The following is a 23,571-nucleotide window of genomic DNA, read 5'->3' as shown; positions in this document are numbered from 1 at the left end:
CTATTAAAAAACAGGCCACATCGTGGATGGTGCGTATTATATTGTGTGAAAAGCTTTGCATTTGTTCAGTAATTATGTTTGCATCAATATGATTTCTTTGGTTCTCTTTTTCTTCCCTGTAATACATGCATGTATGCATATAATAAGCCGACTATACTTTCTTCATTCCCAAGGGGGATACACACTTTACAAGTTTTGCTTTTTAGTGGATCCCCCTCATTTCCATTTATGCTCTATTTTATACTGTTTTTGTCTGTTTTACGAAGTAAGAATGCCCTTCTGTAAAAGTTGTACTTGATTTGTATTGCTTTATATTACTTTGTATTATGTTTTGAATGGAGATGAAATAAAAGAACTGAATTGAATTGAAAAATTGAAACAATAATAACGCTCTGGTTTGAGTCACCTGTTAAACGCGTAACGATATCTCATCAAAAAAATCAATCCTATATAAGATTTAATCAAACATGATAATCCGTCTGCTTAATTGTGAGTAAAATGCAATAAACTTCGCATGGATCATCAGAATTCTATCGCTTCCATCACCACTAATAATTCTCTCCGATGTGATGGAGGCAGGCTGGTGTAGTATCCAAGCTGGTCAGGGTCCCAAGAAAACGAGGGAAACAGACGCACTCCCAAGGTTTGAATTGGATAAATCATGTAAATTAGGTGCCTTAGATCGACGCGCAGAAATCACCGGAGAGAGCAGACAAGAGGTTTGGAGAGCGCAAGGAAGAAAGCTGCAGCATCAGGCACGGGGAACGCATCAACGTTGATTTCGTGAGCCGATGACATCACAATACGACTACCGCTCCATCGTACCAGTGCTAGCTCGTTTTTCTCTCTATACCTTTCGAGACAATCTTTTGTCCTTTACCCGAAATCGGACATCAAACTCTGCCATTTACATTGCCTCATTGTCATATTTCCATCTCTGTTCTTGTTATATGTGTGCATTCTACCGTTATTAACTCTTTCAAAAAGAGGATTTGATCTTGTTATCGCCATCCTCCTTCTACTCATTTTTTGCCCATCTAAGGAGCAAATCATCTCGCCTCTTCATCTTCATCATCTCACATATTTTGCCCAAATCGAATCATCATGGTGAGTGTCCTGAGTTACGTTATAGGTTCAATTAGTTGAATTAATTACCAACTTAGGTGAGAGATATGCAGTCAAAACAATTGCAAGGATTGCGTGGAACATTTTGTGTTTTGCGTTCGGGCGTTTCCCCGTATAATCATTCCAATCTTCATCGTATAACCACTTGCCATGTCGTTTATGCAAATTGAATATGTATCGTTTCATCATATTCAGCACGTTATTTGTTTGATAGCTTATTTAGTTGGTTATCGATTTGACTCGTTCATTTAGAAAATGTTGATAGCCTGCCATTTCTATTCATCATCCATCCCATATCCGTCAGAGGCGTATAATGCCTCTACCCGATCCTCTGCTATTAATAGAGTATGACGTAATTCATCAGATAGCGAAAAATCAATAACCTTTATGGGCATACGAGGACGAATCAAGGACGATCGGCCGACGGAGAAGAATCAGATACATGTATTTCGGTTAAGAATCATTAGCTTTTATAGTGCTTTTTTTTTACTTGGTACAATATCCGATTATATTTCTTTCGGGGTGATATCTGAGAAATAGTATAGATATGTGAAATTAGGAGGCGAACATGATGTCCCAGTGACCACGTCTCAGAAACCTTGTCAAAGCAACTTATCGTGCATTGATGGAAAATATATTTTTAATTATATAGTATCCATTTAATCATTCAATTTTCTATTCATTTTTCGATTGATTAATTAGTTTATTAATTCATTTATTGATCTATCCACACACTTATTTGATTATGGATTCATTCATTTTCTAATGATTGGTACACTATTATTTTATATATTTATTCATATATTTATTTATATATTCATCATTAATGTTATTTATCAATTTATCTACTTACACGACTGTTTTCATCTATTCATTAACTTATTCATCTATCTATCTTTTTGTGTATTTATTCATTTAATACTTCGTGTAGGTGTGTATTCATTCATTTATTTACCTATATGTATCTATTCACGTATGTTTTTCATTTATTCATATTTTCTACCGACTAATTTATTGTATGTATGTATCTGTATATTTATTTATTCATTTATTTATTCATCTATATATCCCTTTCACTTTTTTGACCTGCAAGCTTATATATTATCAATCATTGTTGAAAGAATTCAAGTCCATCCCCGAATTACATGCTTTTGGGATAACACTAATAATAGCAATAATAATGATAATAGGCATTTTATCCATCTATCTAGACATATTCTATTCCGAGGCGCATTGTTTATTATCATTATTACTCCGGCTTTAGCTCGAGCTACCTTTCAGCGCTCAGTGCATTCAAGGAATTAATCCTGCCGGGTACCCATTCACCTCACCTGGGTTGAGTGCAGCATAATGTGGATAAATTTCTTGCCGAAGGAAATTACGCCATGGCTGGAATACATAAAATTGATAAAAAAAATTAAATGATATAAATGAATACTCGAGGGGAAATCCATCTTTCTTTAATGTACCATCACACACACAAAAAACTCCATCAGGTTTATCCGCATTTTTCTTTTTAAAAAAAATGTCACAATTAAAAAAAAGTGAGCAGTTGTCATGGTTATGAGGGGCTTATTCCTTAAAATGTAGAAAATGATATCAAGATGTTAAATAGGGTTCTGTTGATCGGATAGTATACATTGCCTGTCAAACGTTTCTTGATGGAGGAAAAATTACATTTTTTGTTATTTAAAGCAAAGTGACTGTTACTACCATACTTATAACTCTATCTGAAAGCATTTGCTCCTTTAAGAAAGGTCCACATCTTTTGAAAGTTCTTGTCTGCCAGGTTCCTGATTATGTTTCCGAGATGGCCGTAGATGAATAATAAATGCCCCCGTGGTTCGCAGCCACTGTATTATGTATGCAGACGATCTTCAACCCCCTCTTGTATCGCGAAGAAAGGGAAACTCATTCCCGCCATTTGGTTTGCTATCAGGGGCCAACATGGTGTCTAATAAAAATGTGTGTCTCATAGTTTTGGGTGTTTGTTTACCGACATTATCAAGTACGTTGAAATTAGAGACCGAGGTGTCATTTATGTTTTATTTTATGTCTTCAGGTTGGTGTGGATACGTCATAGCTGCAAATTAATTTGCGTAAATAATGAAAAAAATACGCAAGCATATTGTTTGCTTGTTACAATCCCTCTGTCTTTGTCCATCTTTCTGGCTGCTATCAGTCAATGTATTCATCTATTTATCGAACTATCTTTCTATCATCCACCCATCAACCAATCCCCCTCACTATAAAGTATATCCAAACATCTATATATCATCTATCTATGTATCTATCTATCGTTCTATTTTTCTATCTACCTTTCCCTGTGGAGTTAATTATTTTTTCGAGTTCGAAAAAAATCACCATCATCACCACATCATTAATCTTTTGAAATATTTTTTCATCGATACACATTTATCTGTTTATCTACCCAACATCTCCGTACGTATGTCTATCTATCTCAATTTTTTTTCTGATGATTCTATACTTCTTTCTTCCCTTCCGTCAATATATCTGAGAATTCGTAATTCATTTCAACATTGTTTATAAACGCAATGCTAATTAAACACATTCATGACCTTACACCCGAACACCAATCTTTTTTTTCATGGAATACCGTGTAGTGTGTGGCGCCTCAAATTACCCTCCCTCCCTCCATCTTATAAAAACGAGGGAATTATTCGGATGACTCATCGATCGTCAAGCTCGCTTCGGATCTCCCATACTGTAGCAAATCCTCCTCGTAATACACTGACAAATATACTATAGGCATCGCAGCTTAAGTTTGGCTTGCTGAAAATTGGTACAGCCACCACCATCAATTTAGTCAATTTTCTTTCATTCAGATTTTTTTTCTGGTTGAACTCCGTTTTTCTATCTATGTATTTATTTGTCTCCTGAGTATATTTAGGAATATCTTTAGCTTTAGACGATGATGTCACTAGCTCCAAGCATGTTTGACACGGGAGTTGCTCGGATTGGTAACTTCGAAAAATGAATGCACCACGGCTCCAACTATATTTTCTATTTTTTTTAAATAATGATTATACGTCCAGAAATTATGAACATATACACTTGTTTCTTTTTTCTACACTTCCGATAACTAATTTAAGTGATTTATATTATATCACCATGATCATCATAATTGGCTTCCCACATTTAATAATTCACTCATTTCTCGCAGGGAGGGAGGGGGGGGGGGTGGTAAACTATACACAGAGGACCGTATTTTGATATCAGGTTTAACTTAAACTCAGGTTTAAAGTTATGGTCTAAGTATGGACAGCCAATTGTTACATAATCACTAAAAGTAGAGATATCATACTTCAGCTCATTCGGCTCTCAAATCATTCATAATTGTGTAGGAAGTATAAATAGATGATTGTCTTCACCATCAATGAATCAGGAAAGAGCACAGTAAACATAAGAAACATACAACTTAATAAAAAATTGATACTTTTGGCTTCCCATACTTAAACCACAACTTTAAACCTGCTATCAGAATACGGGCCACAGTCATTAGCATATGGGCAGTCTGTATATGGTGAATTCAATAGTATTCATTACTACAAAATAATGAGATCGGAAGAACAAGGAAAAAAAACAAAATGAGAAGAAAGAACATAGAGGAGTAATGAAAAACATTTTTATTCCAAAGCGGGAGAAATAATACAATGGATCTTGATTTTTTTTGGTTCGGTAAAACAAAATATAATATCATTACTTCGCGAATCAGAGACTTTCAAGGATCCAGGCAAATCTGTGTAAAATGAGCAGTCATTTTAATTTCGGGACATCTGCCGTAATGGTTATCATCTGAAGATACATAAGGCATGCACTGAAGGTCAATTAAATTCTTCATGTCGTTTAATTCCACCGATGTTTGATTCCAGCAACATGATTTGAGTAATGAGTGAGCAATGGAAATCAGACATGAAATAAAACCATTAATCATGGTAATGATGTCATCGGCATATAGATATTGCCCATTTATAGAATAGGAACCCTGGTCGTACCGTCGCGGGAAATTTCATTAGGGTTAATGATAAACGCGATGCACGCGATATTTCTGTGAAGATGCCTTTCTAGATGTCCACAGATAAAGTAAAAAAACGCACACACACACACATACGCACGCACACACATACCCAAACATAGACGTTGCTCTAATCTATTGTTGTAATTGAATATTCCCGCCACAAGTTTTGGAGACATGATAACTTGCTAGTATATTTCGTTTTTTTATATATTTTTTTACTATATTTATTTATATATATTTTCGTTTGTTTTTTAATACACTTTTAATATATTCAATCTTGTTTTATTCTATTGTATTGGGGTCATAACGTGTCCGGTTTATCATTTTTTTTTGTATCCACGGCCTAACGCATCGGGCAGCGGGGGGGGGGGGGGGGGGCAGCAATTTTGAAAATGACGTCAGATAAAGTAAAAAATATATTGACGTTGCTCTGATCTATTGTACCAATGAATATTTTCGACCTTTTGCACGAATGTGCAAAAGCTCCTCCAATGCAAGCTCGAACGCTTCGCTCCCTCGCATCCGAGTTTCTTCAAAATTATGGAACGAGTTTTGCCCCCAGAAACATTATATATATATATATATATATATATATATATATATTTATATACAAATGAAACATACAATATTATACAAATTAGAGATATGCTTATTTACTGATTGAATCACTGAATGCGAAATATCAATTTTCCTTTCTACTATGTGGGCATTTTTGTGTGTTCTACTTCTCCCTTTTCCATCTTAATACTGGATATATTTTCAACCCTTTCCTATTCTTATTATAACCCTCTTTCCATTTCCCGTTTCTTGTTCTATTCTTCTGTTACATCCTATTTGTTTCGCATTTCTCCCCCTCTTATCGATGACGGCACGAATTAATCTAGAGTTCTTAAAGGACGAGGGAGTGGGAATCATGCGACGGCTCTTGTAATGATGTAACTTATTTTGTCTTTCTCATGTATTGCAGCGTGAATGTATCTCAGTCCACGTCGGCCAAGCCGGAGTCCAGATCGGTAATGCCTGCTGGGAGCTGTACTGCCTCGAGCACGGGATCCAACCCGATGGCAATATGCCCAGCGACAGCACACTTGGAGGTGGTGACGACTCCTTCAACACCTTCTTCAGTGAGACTGGAGCTGGCAAGCACGTCCCCCGTGCCGTCTTCGTCGATCTTGAGCCAACCGTAGTCGGTAGGTCCAGCCATTTTTAAAGTAACTGTTGACCTTTTCCTGTAATGTGTGCACCAGCAGTCCTTGATGACTCCCCTTGATCCTGTGGTTAACTTAAGTTCTAGAGCAGGCAAAAGATGCCTTGTGTCGATGACACGTATGTCAGGCTTTCCCAACTCACATGGCCAACGGGCAACATTAATCAATTATTCTCCTAGTCATGCCAGAAATACGCGTAGATGTTCATCTCTGGCACATTTGCCTTTGATTTTGCAGATGAAGTCCGCACTGGCGTATACCGTCAACTCTTCCACCCTGAGCAGCTGATCACCGGCAAGGAGGATGCTGCCAACAACTACGCCCGTGGCCACTACACCGTCGGAAAGGAGCTGGTTGACCAAGTCTTGGACAAGATCAGGAAGCTGGTAAGGAACTTCTTCTTCCTTTTCTTCTTCTTCTAATAATTTGCATACTTAATATTTATTATGTTCAATACAATTATGATTTAATTTACTTTCAACAATTTATTTCCTTGTATTACAATAAGAAGTTCTATTAATTTTATGTCATTGCATGTTTGTATTTAAGTATTTTTCTATTGTTGTAAATAGTACACATGTTTTTTATTCAGCCTTTGGCTGCGAGGTATGTTTTTGATAAACCATTATTGAATTGAATTGAATTGAACATCTTCTTCTCTGTTAGAATTGATCTACGCTGTAGACTGCAGCTAAGTATACATTGTAAGTAAATAAGAGAATCAAGTAGATATTTTGCTCCTATTGCAAACAAAATTTGAAGACGTGATACTGAACTGCTGAAAAAGACTTTTGGTTATTTCGAAATAAGAACATAAGCAACTGAATTTTCAAAGAGACTTTTGACGTTTACCACGGATCATATGCTTTTTACACTTATTCTAGGCGGATCAATGCACAGGCCTTCAAGGATTCCTGGTATTCCACAGCTTCGGTGGTGGAACTGGCTCTGGATTCACCTCTCTGCTGATGGAGCGTCTCTCCGTTGATTACGGAAAGAAGTCCAAGCTTGAGTTCTCCATATACCCGGCTCCTCAGGTTTCCACTGCCGTCGTCGAGCCCTACAACTCAATCCTGACAACCCACACTACCCTTGAACATTCCGATTGTGCTTTCATGGTCGACAACGAGGCTATCTATGATATCTGTCGTCGCAACCTCGACATCGAACGCCCCACCTACACTAACCTTAACAGGTTGATTAGTCAGATCGTTTCCTCCATCACCGCTTCTCTGCGATTCGACGGCGCCCTCAACGTTGACCTTACTGAGTTCCAGACCAACTTGGTGCCCTATCCACGTATTCATTTCCCTCTTGCCACCTACGCACCAGTCATCTCTGCTGAGAAGGCCTACCACGAACAACTGACAGTTGCTGAGATCACTAACTCCTGCTTCGAGCCCGCCAACCAGATGGTGAAGTGTGATCCCCGTCATGGCAAATACATGGCCTGTTGTCTTCTATTCCGCGGCGATGTCGTCCCTAAAGACGTTAATGCTGCCATTGCCACTATCAAGACCAAACGCTCCATACAGTTCGTCGACTGGTGTCCGACTGGCTTCAAGGTCGGTATCAACTACCAGCCACCGACCGTCGTACCTGGTGGCGACCTTGCCAAGGTGCAGCGTGCCGTCTGCATGTTGAGCAACACCACCGCTATCGCCGAGGCCTGGGCCCGTCTCGACCACAAGTTCGATCTGATGTACGCCAAGCGTGCTTTCGTCCATTGGTACGTCGGAGAGGGTATGGAGGAAGGGGAATTTGCCGAAGCTCGTGAAGATTTGGCAGCCCTCGAGAAAGACTACGAGGAAGTCGGAGTCGATTCCAATGATGGCGAAGAGGAAGAAGCTGAAATCGAAGAGTATTAAAAAGTATACTATATGTCGCATTCTTGAATCATATTTCTTCTTGCCGATATGTATCATTGCTTCGGAATATGTGTTCTTTGTGGCAGCATTGTCATTGCCTTTTATTTGCTCGGATCCCAACGTGTTGCTATTCAGCTCCAGGTCGATTGAACAATGATGATTCAGTAGTAGGGCAAGTGATCATGATGTTGTTAGTCTTCTCATAACTTAAGATTGAAAGATATTTTTCAAAAACCCTAGAGATTCAAGACAATGATCAAGAATATACACGTAGAACCACCATCAATGAATAAATTCCGGCCCCAGGTCTTACAAAGAGTTGCGATTGATTCGACCTGATAGGTCCATGATTCGATCAACCGCAACTGCGTTAAACCGCGCAGCTTACTAGTAGCCACAAAATGTATATGTCTTGACAAATTAGCGTGCTTGACATTGATCGACTTCAATAGTTGAGACTGATTGGATAAATCACAACTTTCTGTGAGACGGGGTCTAGGAATATTCGAACAGTCGAAAGGTGAAACAAAGATTCAAGGCGAGTCGTGGTCTGTCTAAAAGCCGTGATTCTAGTCCAGGCCTGAGTCAAGGCCCACCTAGGACCCGTTTCATGTAACTTGTTATACTACCAAATTTGCAATAACAGTTTAAAAGCTACTGAAATCCTTTAATCTGATTGGCTGATGGTAGGTTTGTTATAGAAACTGTGCATTTGATAAGACATGCATGACGTCAGAGGTTATAAAGAAAAGACAATCCATGGGCCACTTATCAGTCGTTGAATTGTGTCAATAAGTTAATATTAACAACGTATATATGCTGTGCAATTTATGTACATTTATGACCAGATGACGAAGTAAATGCTATGTCCGGTGACTGTGTTTTTGTATATCGAAATTCTACAGGGTTTGGTTCTTTCTTTTATGCTAAGGTCATTCTGGACAAAAATGCTTGTAATTCGATGCTGCTTCGCTTAAATGAAAATTACATGTTTTTATAAGCTTTGTTAAACTTAAAATAGGAAATACTATCATAAATGACGCAAAAGCGCTTGTACATGAAAATGCATACTATGAGTTCGATTTCAACAACGAAATTAATATGACTTAAAAAAGTATGAACATAGCGCTGACGCTTTCCAACTTGAAGTTCAAAAAAGAAAAACACACGAATGTATGAACGTACTTTTAACGTATAATCCAGAATTTGAAAATCAATCTTCATCTATTTGGTTCTTCCGGGAACTATCTGTTTACAGTGAATGTCTCTATGGTGACGTCTAACGCAATTTTCGATGGGAAAGAAAGTAACCTCGAGTTGATATATGTTTTTGTAACTCGATGTCGTATTGCCATATTAAAGAAAACGTAGTTCTTCCTTATTCAATGATGAAATATAAGAGGCGAAAAAAAAATGAAAAAAAAAAATGTTTCGGCTAGTATGCTTCCCTTACTGCTCCATGCAGTGACAATTGAGAAAGTAAAAGCTTCGATCAAAATAAATCAGTATTAAATTTATTGCAAAGAATTATCTAGACATCTTCCCATTTTTTTTATCGTTATGTTGACCAGTGCTGAATTTATTTTGTAGTTCTGTTACCATGGTTATTGTGATAGATTTTAATGCGTACTGAATGTTGCATGGTTTGTATATTGTTATTTATGCTTTTGTCGAGATGTATGAATAATTGTTCCATTCTGAAAACTCATGTGCACAGGCAGCATTCGCTAATAAACCCATTTTATGCAAATTTATTTAAGGAAGTAGTGGTTCAAATTGTGCTTCATCTTTTTGTGACAGTTTGCTTTGCCAGTGTTAGTTATAGAGCGTGTCCCATAAATAATGGAAACAGTGCATTTGAAACCTGCTAAAGGGGGAAATTTAAGCAACGTTGGCATTGAGTGGGGTTTTAAAGGGTAAGTTCACACTGAGCAAAAGTCGTAAAATGGGGGGGGGGGGGTGAAATAACAATATTAGTGAAGTTTGAAGAAGCAAAAATTATCAAAATTTTAGGTCTTCCATTTCTGGCGTCACAGCGAGCACCTTCCCCTTAGTGTAGTAAGAAAAATCAATGAAATTCAATTTTCACAAAATAATCAATTTTTTTCATTGTACCCTCAGTATATCAACAGATATATAATTTCACACCCGTCGCTCTTGAAAGAAAAAAAAATGTCATAAAAAGTTCCTAACTTTCAAGGGGGGGGGGGCACACTTGGGCAACCACGGTATATTCACATTACAAATTTAATTATGGCTCTCAAAGTGTGTGTGTGTGTGGGGAGGGGGGTTGGGGGCTCGGGCCTCCCCCTCGAGCCGCCACTGTAATGTACCTCGCTAAAATAAAATCCATGAAAGTCCCTGTCATGTGCTCCTTGTAATTCACGGATCAATCTTTGAACCATTAAAAATGGAACAGCGCCATCTATGCTATCAGCAGGAACATGACACAGACCACATTCAGTCACTGACCTGTGTTATTCGATACAGATCTGTATACCGGTCTTTCCGTGTGACTTGATGGGTGGAGGAATAGGCCTATATTCTTCAACATAATGAAACATACTACAGTATTATTTATCATCTTATTAGTTATTGAAATCAATAAATGGTAGTCAATGTCCTACCAGATAGTAATAATTAATAGCAGAAGTATCCATTACAAATAAATCGATACAGAGCCCGTGTCTAAATATATTCAAGTACATTCATGTATTGTATACCAGCCGTGGTACAGTAGAGTGAGGCCTATAGACCTACTTCTCCAATTTCAGTTAGAAATTACAAGGAAATAACTCCCCTGCTGTAGCAAAGACATTTGGCAACATCTTGTGAATTTGTTTGTCATCACGGATAAATGTCAAATCAAAATGACATCATCAATTAAATACCATGAATACACGCAGACAGTACGGTACCGACGCGGCGAACTGTCCACTTTGTAAATCTCTTTTGTCAATGTTGTGTTCCACGCCATCAGATAAACGTTGGCAGTATGATGAAATATATGTAATTTGTTATATCCATGACGTCATAGTTATAACAGGGGCTGATATATCCCATGTCTATATAGTAGGTCTAGTTTGGTCTAGTTTGGTCTAGTTTGGTGTTTTACTGCATCTATGGCACATGACTAATATAAATTAAACAGGCGCATGCGCGGACAAATAACAATGTTCCACGTGTAATTTCTGACATAAGTATTCACAATAGGCCTACTCATTTTCACCATTAATTTCAAAACTTATTCTAGAATAGTATTAGTAAATGGTTAGACAAGAACTACGATATGATCTATTTATCATGATTCAAATTGTAGTTTCGTCTTTGCATTGTAAAAATTATATGTTTTTATGGTCAAATACATAATGATAATGACAATGAGGAAGGTGAAACACATACAGGCAAGGGAGGAGTGCAGGGGGAACATGTGATTGGAGCCCCCCAAGATTTTGTTTTCGAATTATATTTTAAGAAGAAGAAAAGAAAAAGGAAAGAAGAAGGAATAGTCAGGCGGCGATGATCAAGGAAAGTATAAGAAAAGTCTATGGGATGGGAATCATTTTGCTCTGTCACTATACAGCAAAAACTGTGGTGTTAACCGGTGTACATAGAGGACCACATCAGTTATTTTACACCGGTGTTAAATTGGTGGTGTTAGTTCTACACCTTAAAGTGTTATTACAACACCTATGGTTGTTACATTTACACTCTTTGGTGTTATGTTCAATCACTATATTTTAACACCTCAGGGTGTGGTCCTCTATTAACACCAATTGGTGTCAGTTTAACACCACACCTTTTACAGTATATAGACCTACAGTACTTTATAAAGTAATTGTGATCACCATTGGAATTATGCTTTAAATCTTTTCTATGACGCGAGTTATAAACATTATGTATTATTATCACATTGAAAATCATTACTGGCGCAGCTTGTTCCCAATTGACCCCGTTTTTGCACGACCTTGAAAATTTAAAGTCATCAATATAGTGCTTTTATTTGCTCCAGATTCATTTGATAATCTTAATCTCTTTTCCATAATTCAAGTCACAGTCTTCAGATTTGTATATGGTTTTCATTCTATCTAATTTAATTTCTGATATTTTCCCCTAAATGGTTAAATACTTCACTCGACAAGACAGTGTAAGAAAATGATTTTGCAATCGTGCAGTGTCATGGCCGTACACTGAAAAAACTCCGGTGTTGATTTAACACCAGCCCGGAATCTATATATATCCACACCAGAGAAGTGTTAAACAACACCAGTTTGGTTTTGGTCTGACATCAGATAGGTGTTTATACAACACCAATCAGTATTAAAACAGCATCGGTTTGATTCCAAACTGGTGTTGTTTCAATACTTCTCTGGTGTGGACATATTATATAGATTCCGGGCTGGAGTTAAATCAACACCGAAGTTTTTGCAGTGCATGGCCAGTGTAACTGGCTAGTGATTTTATTCCAAATATTTTCCAAAGTTATATCACGATAATGGCACACTCTTAAATGTTGGGCAACATACTGTCCATCCACAAAACAATTGGTTAAAAAATTATCCACCTCTGGGCAACTTTCAACCAATACTGTGTGGTTTTCACCCAAAGCACACATTATTGGTTAAAAACTACCCAGAATTGGATAAAGCTTTGACCAATTGTTGTGGGTACAGTATGTTGCCAAATATTTTTAGTGTTTAACTAATAAAAAATCGCAACAATCGGTCCACATGAACTAATTTTCATAAAAGAAAATCAATTGGAATCTATATTTCCAAAAAAAAAATGTCGATGTTGATGTGCAGCGCATAACATGTTCAATGTTCAATAATTACAAACGCCCAGTTCCCTGAATGTATATACTGCAGCTTATGACTGGTGATAAAGATAACTTTATCCAGATAGACAACAAACAATCTGTCAAACTTAGTTCGTGGTTTGCAAACAAATTCGGGCTTGTCGAAATAAACCTGTCAGACAAGAGGACAGGCAAACAAACGAATAAAGAAGAATGCAAATATTAGAACACTATAGAAAAAGCACGACTGCGACACTTGACATTTTAAAATGGGATTTCAATTGAAAACGCATAAGTAATTAGAAAAAATATATGAAAACCTTAATACATATAAACAAATATACAGGGGCTGCGGAGCCAGGGAAGGGGGCTTCCGCCGACCCTTTTTTCAATAAACTTATTTAAAAGAAAAACAGTAAAAATTTCAATATTTTGTGATTTTTTGGCTGGTCATTCATCCTACTATCTGCACAGCAACTTCCACCTTTCAAAACCGTTCTGCATCCCCTAGATTTACCCCCTCCAAAATATTTTTTCCCAACATAGTCTTTTGTAATATTGATTCAATTAATCTGTATACAAGTTTCATTTTCTTTTTATATTTCTTTTCCAGTATGTCCATCCATGCATAGTGCTTTAGGGAAAATCTTGCTCATTAAAGACATGATTTAAGATTTGGAAGTGTTAATGAAGTTGTGTTCACACAATCAAATCATTGCCACCACCGTCATCATCATCATCATCATCATCATCATCATCATCATCACCATCATCATCATAGGCATCATTATTATCATGATAATAATAATAATAATCATCATCATCATCATCGTCATCATCATCACCATCATCATCATCGTCATCATCGTCATCGTCAACATCATCATCATCATCATCGCCATCATCATCATCATCATCATCATCATCAGAACCATCATTACCATTATCATCTTCATCATCACCGATGCATTTGGTCATTGTTGCCAATATCACATCAGAGCTATAATCATCATCATTATTATAATAATCCCCTGCAAAAGTTCAAAACCAAACGTCCTCTTATTTGCCTTCCTTGAACTTGTCATCAAGAGAAATGTCTTTCATCCTGTGTTAAACAACTCTGCTTCTAATTAGCAAGCTAGTCTATATATTCAGCAGTTTGAAGTACACAATTATGAGCCAGACTGACCACCTTCTATAGAAAAAAAACCTTGATCACAAAATCAATGATATGAAATATTTTCAACGTAATTAATTTGATCCCTAATGAATTTCACCTTTAAAATAAAAAAGAACAGTTGATGATAATTTTACAACTGAGACAAAGGTCTGGGCCTTTAAACTACCCAATACCGTGATGCGCAAGGAGCGGGGAGCTTTCTCTGTCGACATCGTTTGCCCATATACGATCGACAGCTTCACCTCTTCACATTCTTTTCGTCGGCCGCTCATCGCAACGGACAGCGAAGAGATTGAGGTTCTTTGTCAAAACTGACCAGGACAACTTTTGTTTTAACTAATTTTATCGTCATTCCACGAAAACATATCCATCAGAATGGTAAGTGATTATCTTTACTCTAACTAATAAAAAAGCATGCGTAACAAGAAATATGGTTAGACAAGAAATTATAAACTTGTGCTTGTTTGCATATTGTAGATTCCGAAGGCTATATATACTTCAATTTCGAAATGAATTCAGTTTTTTTGGCGATTGATAATTTATTAAAGATGAAATAGAATCTGTCCGTGGAGCACAAACACAAATTGTTGGGGATGTTCTGGCAAAAATAAACTTACCGAAATTATATGACAAAGCAAAGGGCGAAGAGTGCATAAATAGTCTATCTTGATGAATTATAATTCTTTTTTTTTGTAAATTGTACGGAAACCTAAGGGGAAAGTCATCATGACGTGAACTAATTTTTTACTGAAAAGCAGAAAAACAAAACCAACATATTGGTGACGATTCGTTGAAAATGCATCAAAGATTTACACATTTATGGACATTTTAAAAATTGGCTTTTGTAACGTCACATATGACCAGCTCACCATTTATATAAATTCCAAAAATCCATTCTCTCAGAAATGTTAGAATGGGTCCCTTTATATTATAGACACTAATCCAATGCCTATATTTTTTAATTCAAGATGTATCATTTTTCATTAACTACCAAATCCTGAGAAGGAACCAACTGACAAATTCTCATTCAAACTAGGATATGACCTCGGTCACCTATGTCTACCCCCACCCACACTCTTGTTTTCTTTGTTCCTATTCATTTCCTTGTTAAAGTTATAATTAGAACACTGCATCTCACGATCGTCTCTCAGTGAAATAAGGAAGTGTTTGACACATTTCCTTGCACAAGATTATATCATAGTACATTGGAATCACTGTAGAGGGGGAGGGGAGTCGGACCATGGACCCCTAAATGTTCCAAAACCAAGGGGGGGGGGGCAGAGAAAATAAAAAAGGGGGGGATGAATTAGGATAAGATATTGTACTATTTTCTGAATGTTATGTCGAAATGCAAAAAAAAAACAAAAAACAAAACAAGATTTTTACAAAATGTTACTCGCTCGCTTCGCTTACGCTCGGTTTTTTAAAAGAAATTTTACTACATACACCATATTTCCCCCTCATTTACTTTGACTCATTATATTCCACTCATAAGAATAGCATGAGGATCGGAATCTTAGAATATGAAGAGCTTTAGAAATCGAGCCCCAACTATTCCGCTCAACCCTAAACAACAACAATAATATCTCAGACATACGAATTATGTCATTTAATATCAGATTTGATATCATATTGAATTACCCGAAGTTCGAACAAATATAAAGTATTCTTGAAGAGAGAACGAAAAAAATATATATTGTACTTATATTTCCGTCAATGGTCTCAAAATAATGTACATCATCTTTTATCAGCGCACGGGACACACGGCTGCGATATTAATTACCCTTGACCCCGTGACATGAGATATATAGATGAGGACATGTCTAATCACTCTACAGATCTATCCATCAGGTCACTATGAGGTCAACATGACGAGTGATGGTTTTCTAAGGTATAATTTTACACCAAGACTGATTAATGGAGCTGATGCCTTCAATATCATGTGCAGGGCCGAACACAATAGACAAGTCAAATGTCTTTAGCCTATACTGAAGAGAATAATATTTGCTATGAAATTTGACATAATGTTAGGCCTACACTCTGCCGAAAATTTTGATCACCCCCCTGGAAATGTAGAAAAAAAATTATTTTAAGTTGTTTGCTGAGACAAAATCCATTATTTAACCAGCTTAGGTGCCCTTTTTCAAACAGTTGAGTGTGGATTTGAGAAAAAAAAGAATGGTAAATTTTACACCCACACTGCGTTGTCGGGGAATTCTTAATTCTTATAGAATATTAGCCTGAATCAGTAAAATGTGGTGATAAAGTTGAACGAACAGTCTTTCCATGAAATATTTCCAAAATAAAGGATTCAAGTCGAATATTTATTTATTTTTTTCACACAAAAAGCTGCCACGAAAGACCTTTGTTAAACATTTTTTTTGCACAAATTCAAGAAATATTCCCTTACTCATGCCCAGGGATCCCTATGATTGCTGAGATTACGGGATTCAAAATAAGATTTGCCCTCTTCCTGAGTGGAAGTGTTGATTGCTAATTTTGCTGAGTCAGTATGGATTCCGTCTAAATCCAAGTGATTCTTTTTAAGAAATTTTTGTTTCAGGTCATTTACTTCATGACACTCAAACATGAAAGACTCATCGAATTTTATGTGCAAATCCTTTTAAAGGTCAAGTCCATCTAAAAAAAAATGTTGATTTGAATCAATAGAGAAAAATCAGACAAGCACAATGCCGAAAATTTCATCAAAAACGGATGTAAAATAAGAAAGTTATTCCATTTCAAAGTTTCGCTTATTTTTAACAAAATAGTTATATGAACGAGCCAGTTACTTCCAAATGAGAGAGTCGATGATGTCACTCACTAAATATTTCTTTTGTTTTCTATTGTTTGAATCATACAATATTTCAATTTTTTACAAATTTGACGATTAGGATCCCCTTGCCTGAAGCACAAAATGTTAAAATAATTTCACGTGTTCAGGGAGGAATAGAACTTCACTTCACATGACAATGACGAGAAAATCAAAATATTTCATATAATAAATATAAAAGAAATAGTGAGTGAGTGATGTCATCAGTTCCCTCATTTGCATACCGACCCAGATGTGCATAAAACTGTTTTGTGAAATAAAGCGAAACTTTAAAATGCCATAACTTTCTTATTTTACATCCGATTTTTGATATAATTTTTAGTGTTATGCTTGTTTGACTTTTCTCTTTTTAATCAAATCAAGTTTTTGTTGGGGTGGACTTTTCCTTTATAATGTTGATTAAAAAATGCATTACCTAACCTTGGTAGATTCATTGATTAATTCGTTCATTTTAATGTGGATAAGTACTAGATATGGTCATATTTTTTTTATTTGGTTGTGGTTATCATGGTTAATTTTATTTCATTCAGGTTTTATTTTTTTATAAATCCATAACATTACAAAACTTTGGTATAAATACTTTACATACGATAAGTATGAAATATAAAGTAGCAGAAACCGTCGAAGAAAATCGTTGTAAATATTCCATCTAATACAATAACCTTTGAGGCTTCGAATTCCAAACGCCGAAAATATCACAACATCGAGGAAAATCAATTCTTGAACACATTTCCTTGGAGAGGGTGCGGTTCTCCTTTAACAAAAATAGTTTTAATACCATAAGGGGTGACGCCACTATTGTCGAGGGACAACATGAAATGATAAATTGTTGATGAAATATTTAAAAAAATAGTTTACGCCTCTTCATCATAATCATCATCTCCTTTTTTTAAAAAATAAATGTTAGTCATCATTTTTTTTTTGGGGGGGGGTATTTAATTCATTCAATATGGGAAATTGCCCCCTAATCCTCCACAGCGCCTTTGATAAAAAACATTTTTTCTGCCTTCTTTTTATAAACTCCTAGCCCAAAGAAGTTTAATGTATTTACGTGTTTCTATTTGACATGATATATTGTTTTAAACTTGGTGACCTTTTTCCTTGTTCAGCTGATCGGTTATTATTTATTTTTACTGTATTTTAAAGGGCATTACAACATGCATGATCAATGTCGTCATTCTACGCCGAGCATCTCGGCAGAAGGGGGGCATATTCCGGATTTGAAATGGCCTTTCCAAAATTTGGAGCACATCGGGGGGTTTCGTCTGTAGGGAGGAGGTTTGAAAGGGTATACAAGGTTGAGGAGCCGGGGGGGGGGGGGGTGGAGGAGGATGATAAGTTTGGATGCGCTCAATTTGATACTCGGATTTTATCCGAATAAGATCCGAAGATCCGTGATCGGAAATCGATTGGGAGGGGAGTGGGGATGAGATAAAAGAATAAACGTCACTCCAGTGTGAGATATTTTGATATGAATTCATCTTTAAAGGGGTACTCTGGGCTGAATATATTCGTATTCATACTCTAGATAAATAGAGGAAAATTCACATGGTAAAATGCTGAAAATTTCATCACAATGTGATTACAAATAGTGAAGTTATTAAATTTTGAAATTTATTACAATACAAAATTACATATTACAATATGTAATTTACTCCTTTGGATCTTTTTTCATGGTCTGAAAGATGCAAAGGGTTTTTAGGCCCAGTAAGGTTCTCCCTGGGAAACAACGGGGTACGCAAATTGAACCTTCCTTTACAAAGTTCAACGTCCTTTGCTAATTGAACACCCCTTTAATAAGTCGAACCTTACTTTTAAAAAGTTAAACCATCCTCTAAAAAGTTGAAAATACTTTTCTAATTCGAACCTTACTTTTAAATAGTTGAACCATCCTCTAAAAAGTTGAACCGTACTTTACTAAGTCGAACCTTACTTTAAAAAGTTGAATCATCCTTTGTAAAGTTGAAAAATCCTTTACAAGTTGAACCTTCTTTTTCAAAGTTGAATCTTCCTTTAAATAGTTGAACTGTCCTTTACAAAGTTAAATCTTCGTTTAAAAAGTTGCCATTCCACCACAATGTTAAACCTTCCTCTCAAAGTTGAACCTTAATACTTTACAATGTCGAAACTTGCTTTAATAGTTGAACAATCCTATCCTTTGCTACGTTGAACTATCCTTTACAAAGTTGAACCTTCCTTTAAACGGCTGAACTTTCCTTTATAAAGTTAAACCTTCGTTTACAAAATTGAAAATTCCTTTATAAAGTTAACCTTCCTCCACAATGTTAAGCCTTCCTTTTCAAAGTTGAACCTTCCTCAATGAAACTGAACCTTCCTTTACAAGGTTGAACCTCCCTTTACAAAGTTGAAGATTCCTTAGCAAAAGTTGAGCCTTCCTTTACAAAGTTAAACCTTCATTGACAAAGTTCACCATTCCTTTACGAATTTAAACCTTCCCCTTTTCTCAAAGCATTCTAAGTGTGACAGTGCATGTTATATTTCTTTATTCGTCCTACTTTTTTCATAGCGTGAATGTATCTCGGTCCACGTCGGTCAAGCCGGAGTCCAGATCGGCAATGCCTGCTGGGAGCTGTACTGCCTTGAGCACGGCATCCAACCTGATGGTCAGATGCCCTCGGATGCATCTCGAGGAGGTGGGGATGATTCCTTCAACACCTTCTTCAGTGAGACTGGCGCTGGCAAGCACGTCCCTCGAGCAGTCTTCGTCGATCTCGAACCAACTGTTATTGGTATGTAAATACTAGTAGGGAATGAATATTCATGTCCTTTTGTTCAGTGCAAAAATTAAATTCAATTTAGTGATATTACTCATACGCCCCTTGAAACCCCTGATGAATATTAGTCTGGTCAACTCTGTTTTTTAGAACCCTATGGACCGACAAGTTTGTTTCCTGCTACTTCATGATTAGTATGAGATCCAAGACTGATCGATCAAAATTCCTTTCAAAGAACTTATCAAAAGATATTACAAACAATAATTTCCAGCAAATCGATGTGATTTGTCCATATTTTATCATCTCATCTGCCCCTCCTTTTAATGTTAATCTCTCAGATGAGGTTCGTACCGGTACCTACCGTCAGCTCTTCCACCCTGAGCAGCTGATCACCGGCAAGGAGGATGCTGCCAACAACTACGCCCGTGGTCATTACACCGTGGGGAAAGAGCAGATAGACATCGTCCTAGATAGAATTCGCAAGTTGGTAAGTTCTGCTGTTGTACTACGTCTACCATTTTCTAAACACGAATCAAGATGCATACTCTTTACAAATTGCAAATTCGTCCACTCACCACATGGTCTACCTTCATTTAGTCTGATGCAGTTCCGTCTATCAATATTTCGTCTAACAACCCTTTGGCCCAATAACCATTTGGTCCAATCAGCACTTCGTCTAATCACCTGTCCGTCTGTGACAATTTCGTCTCATAACCAGTTGGTCTGACATTCGTTTTAGTTTCATTCATTTTGCCGAATCAACGCTTAAGTCTAATTAGACCAAATGGTATATGGACTAAATGGCTATTTGACCAACTGGTTATGAAACGAAATGGCAATTAGACCGCGTGGATATTGGAGGAACCGATAGTAGTCCAAATGATAGTAAATGAGTTGGCAATTGGACGAATTGGCATTGGATCAAATGAAAATAAACCCTCTTCGTGCTATTGAAAAGCGTCGATTCTCTGTTTCTGGTGGCTCAGGTTTGGTGGCTTATAATCGAGCACCCTTCTCATGAATATGAGGTCATGTGGTTATACAAAAATTAAGTGCTAAATGGGTTCCATTGCGGGAGTCCTACCAAAGCAAGTGAAATAGAAAACAGGCCAACATTATGGCAATTTGCATGTAGAGAACTTAAACAACATACACTTCTTGCTCAAGAGAGGAAAATAATTGACCTAAATAGGAATGGGCGACTTCTCTAGATACGTGGCCGATAAATATAATACAAATATAAATGATACGTTTGTCTTCCTTGCAGGCTGACCAGTGCACAGGTCTTCAGGGATTCCTGATCTTCCACAGCTTCGGTGGTGGCACCGGCTCCGGCTTTACTTCTCTGTTGATGGAACGTCTCTCCGTTGACTATGGAAAGAAGTCCAAGCTGGAGTTTTCCATCTATCCAGCACCGCAGATCGCGTCTGCAGTAGTCGAGCCATACAACTCCATCCTGACTACCCATACTACACTGGAGCACTCTGACTGTGCCTTCATGGTCGACAACGAGGCCATCTACGATATCTGCAGACGTAACCTCGACATCGAGCGTCCCACCTACACCAACCTGAATCGTCTCATTGCTCAGGTTGTCTCCTCCATCACTGCTTCTCTGCGATTCGATGGCGCTCTCAACGTCGACCTTACTGAATTCCAGACCAACTTGGTGCCTTACCCTCGAATCCATTTCCCTCTCGCTACCTACTCACCAGTTGTCTCAGCTGAGAAGGCATATCACGAGCAGTTGACGGTTGCCGAGATCACTAACTCCTGTTTCGAGGCCGCTAACCAGATGGTGAAGTGTGACCCTCGTCACGGCAAGTACATGGCCTGCTGTCTCCTGTACCGTGGTGATGTCGTCCCCAAAGATGTCAACGCCGCCATTGCTGCCATCAAGACCAAACGATCGATTCAGTTCGTCGACTGGTGTCCAACTGGCTTCAAGGTCGGTATCAACTACCAACCACCCACCGTCGTCCCTGGCGGTGATCTTGCCAAGGTTCAGCGTGCCGTTTGCATGTTGAGCAATACCACTGCAGTTGCAGAAGCCTGGGCACGTCTTGACCACAAGTTCGATCTGATGTACGCCAAGCGTGCTTTCGTCCATTGGTACGTCGGAGAGGGTATGGAGGAAGGAGAGTTCTCCGAGGCTCGTGAGGATATGGCTGCTCTCGAGAAGGACTACGAAGAAGTCGGAATGGATTCTATTGACCCAGCAGATGAAGAAGAGCAGGATGAATACTGAATGAACGGGGTCATTTGCAGTTCAAAATCTCCCTAAAATGCGAAAATGCAATTCAAGAAATTCCTGCATCTATTCCGCATGATATCAAACACAGACTCTTATGTAGAACAAAAACACCTTTTTAAATACACACGGAAATTCTGTTATTCTGACTTTTTCTTTTCAGTCTTCAATTAAAAGATATCATATCATTATTACGATCGTGTGACATGATCTTCGATACCTCATATGCAATATTTCACGAAGTGCATTATGACTTTAGTTTTGCCAAAATTTAGTAATAAAACAATCTGAAACGAATGATGAAGGTCTAGTGCTATTTTCATGTTATCTTGAAAAATCTGTTAATGTGTAAAGTGTGATTGTGATTGTGAGAGTTTTCTTACTTCAATTGAACGCAACTAGGCCACAGAAGAGAGAGAAAGAGAGAGAGCTAGATAGATACATAAATAGATAGATAGATAGAAGTGAGTGGGACGGAGAAGAGAGAGGGAATGGGGTGGGGGCCCGGGGGGGGGGGGGGGGGGAGGGAGGGAAGAAGAGGGTCGGGCCGTCGGGGAGAAGATGGAGGAAGTGTAGATGTCGCAGGAATATATTTTTTGAGGAAATGAAAGCCGTAAAAATATCTTTAATTTGTCAAAAGATGGCGCTGCACTCCAGGAGTCGAGAAACCACATTCGAGGTGGGTTTTCTTTCACAAAGTTGTCGGCATTGAAAAGCTGTCATTTCCGAACAGAATTAGAACGTAAAACGATATTGGTCAGAAATCCCCTGTCGGATGATTTGCAGAAAATTAAGCAGTAATGACAGTTCTAAAGACTTTCTTCACTGTTCCAACGTACTGTAAGGACGCAAATTCTTTTAGGGACTGAGTCTAGGATACAGTGCTTCATTTCGAAAATTTACGGGCGAGAAAAGCGAGCAAACAGCTGCACTAAAACAACATCCAATAAACTAATTCCACATTGCACATTTATGTCATAGGTTTGATATTAAATGGTCACACCTGCCAAAATAATGAATTGTTGGTATTGAAAGCCACAATATTGGCAATGAAATGTTGACATATTGAGATTTACACTATCGATCTACGTTCCTTTCCACAATAAGAAATGCACACGATCTTTATAACGGAATTATACCCCTGGCACGTGTCAATAATCGATAAATGTAGTTAAATGGAAAATTTATTGATGCATACGCACGGCCATGAATAGTCTAAAAGCTTTCCTTAATTTATTTATTTATGAATTTTAAAATAATGTTCTGGCATTAGAATAATTTCAAAGATATAAAATGAGGCCAAAATACACTGGGAATGTGGAGTTCCGTTTACAATGCTGGAATATTCGAAGTTTTTTTTATGCCTATAGTATAAATGACCTTTGTTCCATGCATTCATCCCATCTGCAGTATTCAATATAGTCGGTTAAACACATCGAACTATATCTTTGTTTGCAAATCCATACAGTATTGTGGGGTCAGAAAACAGTTGTACCTTTTGAAATAATGTGACCTGCGGCACCATATCTTTGCT

The 23,571-nt window shown here is 37.4% G+C and overlaps 2 protein-coding genes across 2 annotated transcripts; both read left to right on the top strand.

Annotated features, from left to right (window-relative positions):
• Positions 1-781: 781 nt before the first annotated feature.
• On the top strand, positions 782-8,952 carry LOC121414532 (tubulin alpha-1C chain-like). The gene is made up of 4 exons (XM_041607742.1): positions 782-1,107; positions 6,132-6,354; positions 6,610-6,758; positions 7,257-8,952. The coding sequence occupies exons 1-4, from the start codon at positions 1,105-1,107 to the stop codon at positions 8,238-8,240; spliced, it is 1,359 nt and encodes a 452-aa protein (XP_041463676.1). The 5' UTR covers positions 782-1,104; the 3' UTR covers positions 8,241-8,952.
• Positions 8,953-14,436: 5,484 nt separating this feature from the next.
• Positions 14,437-22,334, top strand: LOC121414533 (tubulin alpha-1B chain-like). The gene is made up of 4 exons (XM_041607743.1): positions 14,437-14,596; positions 19,579-19,801; positions 20,125-20,273; positions 21,054-22,334. The coding sequence occupies exons 1-4, from the start codon at positions 14,594-14,596 to the stop codon at positions 22,032-22,034; spliced, it is 1,356 nt and encodes a 451-aa protein (XP_041463677.1). The 5' UTR covers positions 14,437-14,593; the 3' UTR covers positions 22,035-22,334.
• The last annotated feature ends 1,237 nt before the right edge of the window (positions 22,335-23,571 follow it).

This window comes from Lytechinus variegatus, chromosome 4 (genome assembly GCF_018143015.1).
Source record: "Lytechinus variegatus isolate NC3 chromosome 4, Lvar_3.0, whole genome shotgun sequence".
NCBI lineage: Eukaryota > Metazoa > Echinodermata > Echinoidea > Temnopleuroida > Toxopneustidae > Lytechinus > Lytechinus variegatus.
This window is presented reverse-complemented; position numbering and strand designations above follow the sequence as displayed.